A 4,188-nucleotide genomic window follows, 5' to 3' on the forward strand; every position below is an offset into this window, starting at 1 on the left:
AGGGGGCAAGGCGGCCGCAGCGATCTCGTGCCGCCTGCATTGAAGCTGTGGCCAAGCCCAAGGGAGGGGGCTGGGGGGCTCTGAAACAACAGCGACAAAAGGTTTCTCTCAAGCATCCCCAGGCAAACTTCCCGGCCGGGCCGCCAGCCCCGGGAGCCCCGCATGTGCGAGCACCAGCAGTGCCCGGGCGGGGCCGGGCCGGGCACCTGCCCCCTCCCCTGGGACCCGGCTGTGGCGGGGGCCGCGCCCCCGGGTGTGCGAGACGCGGGCTGTGCGAGGGGGCCTCCCCCCTCCTCCATCTGCTGGGATATTTTTTTTTAAGTCCACAAATGACAATGGCAATAAGGGCAAGGGAAATCCAGGGAGACTGAATGGGACTGAAAGGCTGCCCCCCCCAGCCATGTGCACTGGAGGTGTCGGGCTTAGAAAATAACAGGTAAGAACTTTTTTTTTTTTTTTTTGCTTGCTTTCCAGGAGCTCTTAATGCCCGAAGCGAGCCCGGAATAAAAGGGGGGAGCAGAAAGAGCCCGATGTGCCCTTCAGTGCCGCCTCCATCCTGCACTGGGAGGCGGCCGAAGCAGAGGCGCTCCCCCGGCCTGGGGCCGCTTCCCACCTGGCCCGGCGGGGCCGCGGGGAGGGGGGCAGCAGCCGAGCCCATATTGGATGTGCTCTCTCCCCCCCGCCCCCAGCCACGGGCTCGGATTGTAATGATTTATCCCTCCAACCCCTCTGGGCAGGCGCTGCCGGAGACGCTGGGATGTCCTGCCTCGTGCAATACTAGACACTGATCGCCGGCCTCCACCAGACCCGTCCGCCTCCCGGATCCGGCACTGCCTTTTTTTTTTTTTTTTTTTTGGGGGTGGGGGGAGAGGAGAGAGAGAGAAAATGAAGGAGGACGCGGCTGCAGGGTTGCATTGATCGCTGCCCCCCTCGCCCATCCCCCCAGCACAAAACCCAGCCGGGCTCCGCTTGCACCGGGACCTCCTCGCCTCGCCTCGCCTCGCCTGGCAGCGCCGCGGCGGATGCATTTTTCATGAGCCCGAGGTGAACAGGTGCAGGCGGCGGGGCCGGGAGCGGCAGGATGGAGAGCGGCGAGCGGGACATGTACCGCCACTTCCAAGACTGGTGCTTGCGGACCTACGGGGACTCGGGCAAGACCAAAACGGTGACCCGCAAGAAATACGAGCGCATCGTGCAGCTCCTCAATGGCTCCGAGTCCAGCTCCACGGATAACGCCAAATTCAAGTTCTGGGTCAAATCGAAAGGCTTTCAGCTCGGCGGCCCGGACGACGGCGGCGCCAAGCAAGTGCTGTACGTGCCGGTCAAGACCACGGTGAGTAGAGGCGCCCGCCTTGTTCCCCGCGTGCTAGGGCCCGCCCGCCGCGCCGCACCGCACCGCACCGCTCCTTGCTCCGCTCTCCCCCGGCTGCATTGCCCTTCCTTCCTTCCCCCGCGGGCCGGGGTCCGGCCTGGGCTATTGTCCCGTCCCCTCCATTGTAGGCAGGCCAGGCCAGGCGTGGGCTCGCAGCTGCACCTTCTCGCTCCTAGACGATCCCGATCGATCCAGCCCGCTGTCTCCTTATTGGCACGAAGCCCGCGGTGGCGCTGGGCGTTTATTGGGGGGGGGTTCCCCAAGGCTCTCTTATTGTTAGCCCGCAGACGCAGAGAAAATTGTGCCTCGATGCCTCTCTGGAGCGGTGCCGCGGTGCGAAAAGGAAGCGAGCAGAGGAGGATCAACAAAGAGAGCTAGGCTGCCATACGAACGAATGGGAGATTTGTGTTCCCCTGCCTGGGATTGCGTGAGTCTCAGAGCCATAAACCTTAAACTCAGGCGATGCGATCCAGTAGCGTTCCAGCCCTTAGCAGAGGCTGCAGCTGAATCGCTTAGATGCGGGGCTAACAGCGGAAGAGCTATTATGCTTGGTGGTGGCAGGAGAATTTCCTATTTAAGAAGATGGGAACTATTGGCTACAAGTAGGTTTGCATCTTGAACTCGTTAATATGTCATTTTCCCCCTCTCTCTCCCCCCTCCCCCCCTTCTCTTTTAATGCTGCTACCTCACCCGAAGTGAGGTGCTTAAGATGACACGGACAGAAATGTCTAGTGTTTATTTGGGGATCTAAAGAGGGGAAACGTGGGCAATCCTGTATTTCTGCCATAGCAGTTCAACTTGAGGGACAATATTTTTTTTTTCTCTTGCATCAAAACCTCATTCTGGTCTAATGAAATACGCTCCTGACTGGCACAATAAAGAAGGGTGTTTTTTCTAGAAAAGTATCCTAGGTTTAATTATGGCATATGCTCTTAGGGAAAATCCAGAAATTCTGTTCATGCATCTGCTTTGGGAAATAATAAGCTGGTACCCCAAATGCATTGATTTATATTTGTCCCCTTCCAATCATTGCTGCTTGTTGTCAAGAAGTATAGATGTGGAATTAATTTTTAAGGCATATAAAAATATGAAAATTGAAAGTGAAAGAGAATGTGCTTAGAGCAGTGTTTATGTTCCCTCCCACTGCTTTTATTCACAAAGGGTTCTAGGTCTACCTATTGGTCTGGTCTAGGCATATTGCTGTTCAATAGCAGGCTGTTAATCTTTGATCCTAGAATTTATTATAGAGCAAACATATTTGGGAAAGAAGCTTGAAAATAAAGCCTAGATCAAAATCTTACCTAAGACTGAAATATGATTTTTAGATTGATGAACTGCTTATTCTTCCACTTCCTGGGACACCATATTTTGAATAGTTTAAGAAGCAAGATATTTTCATTCTTAAGGGCTTTCTTTCCAGAACAAGTTCATAACTGCAAGCTAATTCCTTTATTTTGTGGTAAAACTTAAATTAGCTGATGGACTAAAGAAAAAGACTTCTGAAAATGAAGAGCTGTTCAGGGCCTTTCTAAGACCTTTCTTGATAGCACCAACTAGCACATTTTCTATCATTTTACTAGGCCATAAGGGCTTCATTTCCCTTCCCCCCCACCTTTTTTTCTTTTAGCAGATCCCTGTGTCTGGTGGCACTCTCATGTTTATTTGCTAGAAATGTTATTTAAGTGTTGGTATACATAGTGGCATTACTTTATTTTGATTTGGAACCCTATGACTATGTGTATGCTTGTATATTTAGCTACCTATTTCTAGTGATTATAAAAACCAAAGAGGTCCCATAACAAAAGCAAGACCAGAAAATTACCATGATACTATTTATATGTATTCTAAAAATATGTATACATAATTTTGATTTATTAAATATAAAATATTAAGGAACAGACCCTGCAGTCTTAGATCAGGTAAAGCTTCCAGGTAACTTCTACTTGCCTGAGTATTTTGGTTCCCCAAATCTGCTTTTCACCGTAAACAAGAACTGAATAAGCACAGAATTCAGGTATAACTAGCAGCTACTAAAAACAAATGACCCCCCATATGCACACTTAAACACATTTAACCAACTTCACGCTCCATTCTTAGAAGGAAGCAATGTTATCAAGCACATCTTTAGAGTGGCATTTATCTGAGAAAATAGTTTGTGTAGATTATGTGCTGAATAATCCACAGAGTATTGTTGTATGTATTATTTGTAGAATCTCCATCCCATTGACTGAATAGGCCTAAAATTTGATCCTGTAACATCAAATGATATTTTAGGCACAGCAAGCCAAGGTTTTCAGGTGGCAACCTTGAGTGTTATTGTTCATCCTCTCATTCATTTAATCAAATCCAGATAACACTTTGAAGGGTTTATTCATTTATGATCATTCAGCGCTATGCTTGTTGTCTTGCACCATTTTTGTGTCAGTGTTGCCACAAACTTGATTTTATCCTGCCCATAGAGAAAGCCACAACTGAATATCAAAACTTAGAAGAATTAAACAAACAAACAAAACTTTGCATCACTGATCTCTCCATAGGTGCAAGCAATTTCAATGTAAAACTAATTACCATTGGTAATTCTGGCCAGCAGTAGTCTCTCTGAATTCATAACATGGATGAAATTGCAGTTTTAACTCCAGAGTCCTAAGCTGGTCAAAAATAAGCAAATAATATTCAACTACTTTGTTAGGAATTCTCCCCTTGAAGCTTCAAGGTTTGTTGCTCATCTTTGCTGTCAGCCAGAGAGATTTGCTCCTGATGGTGCTGTAATCCACTGCTGCTGGTAATTAGACATCATTACTGCTATGTTAAAGGGA

The 4,188-nt window shown here is 48.9% G+C and overlaps 1 protein-coding gene across 2 annotated transcripts in view; it reads left to right on the forward strand.

The window, feature by feature from the left end:
- Positions 1-272: 272 nt before the first annotated feature.
- NOL4 (nucleolar protein 4) overlaps positions 273-4,188 on the forward strand; it is a 285,684-nt gene continuing 281,768 nt past the window's right edge. Inside the window, exons 1-2 of one of the 2 annotated variants that reach the window (XM_006028947.1) lie at positions 273-436; positions 738-1,333. In XM_006028947.1, the coding sequence (XP_006029009.1) occupies positions 1,082-1,333 (252 nt within the window). In that variant the 5' untranslated portion in view covers positions 273-436; positions 738-1,081. Of the gene's footprint in view, positions 437-468; positions 1,334-4,188 lie in introns of those variants that run through there. The other variant, XM_025210409.1, reaches the window with a different exon arrangement.

The sequence above is a fragment of the Alligator sinensis genome, unplaced genomic scaffold (genome assembly GCF_000455745.1).
Source record: "Alligator sinensis unplaced genomic scaffold, ASM45574v1 scaffold88_1, whole genome shotgun sequence".
Taxonomy (NCBI): Eukaryota; Metazoa; Chordata; order Crocodylia; family Alligatoridae; genus Alligator; species Alligator sinensis.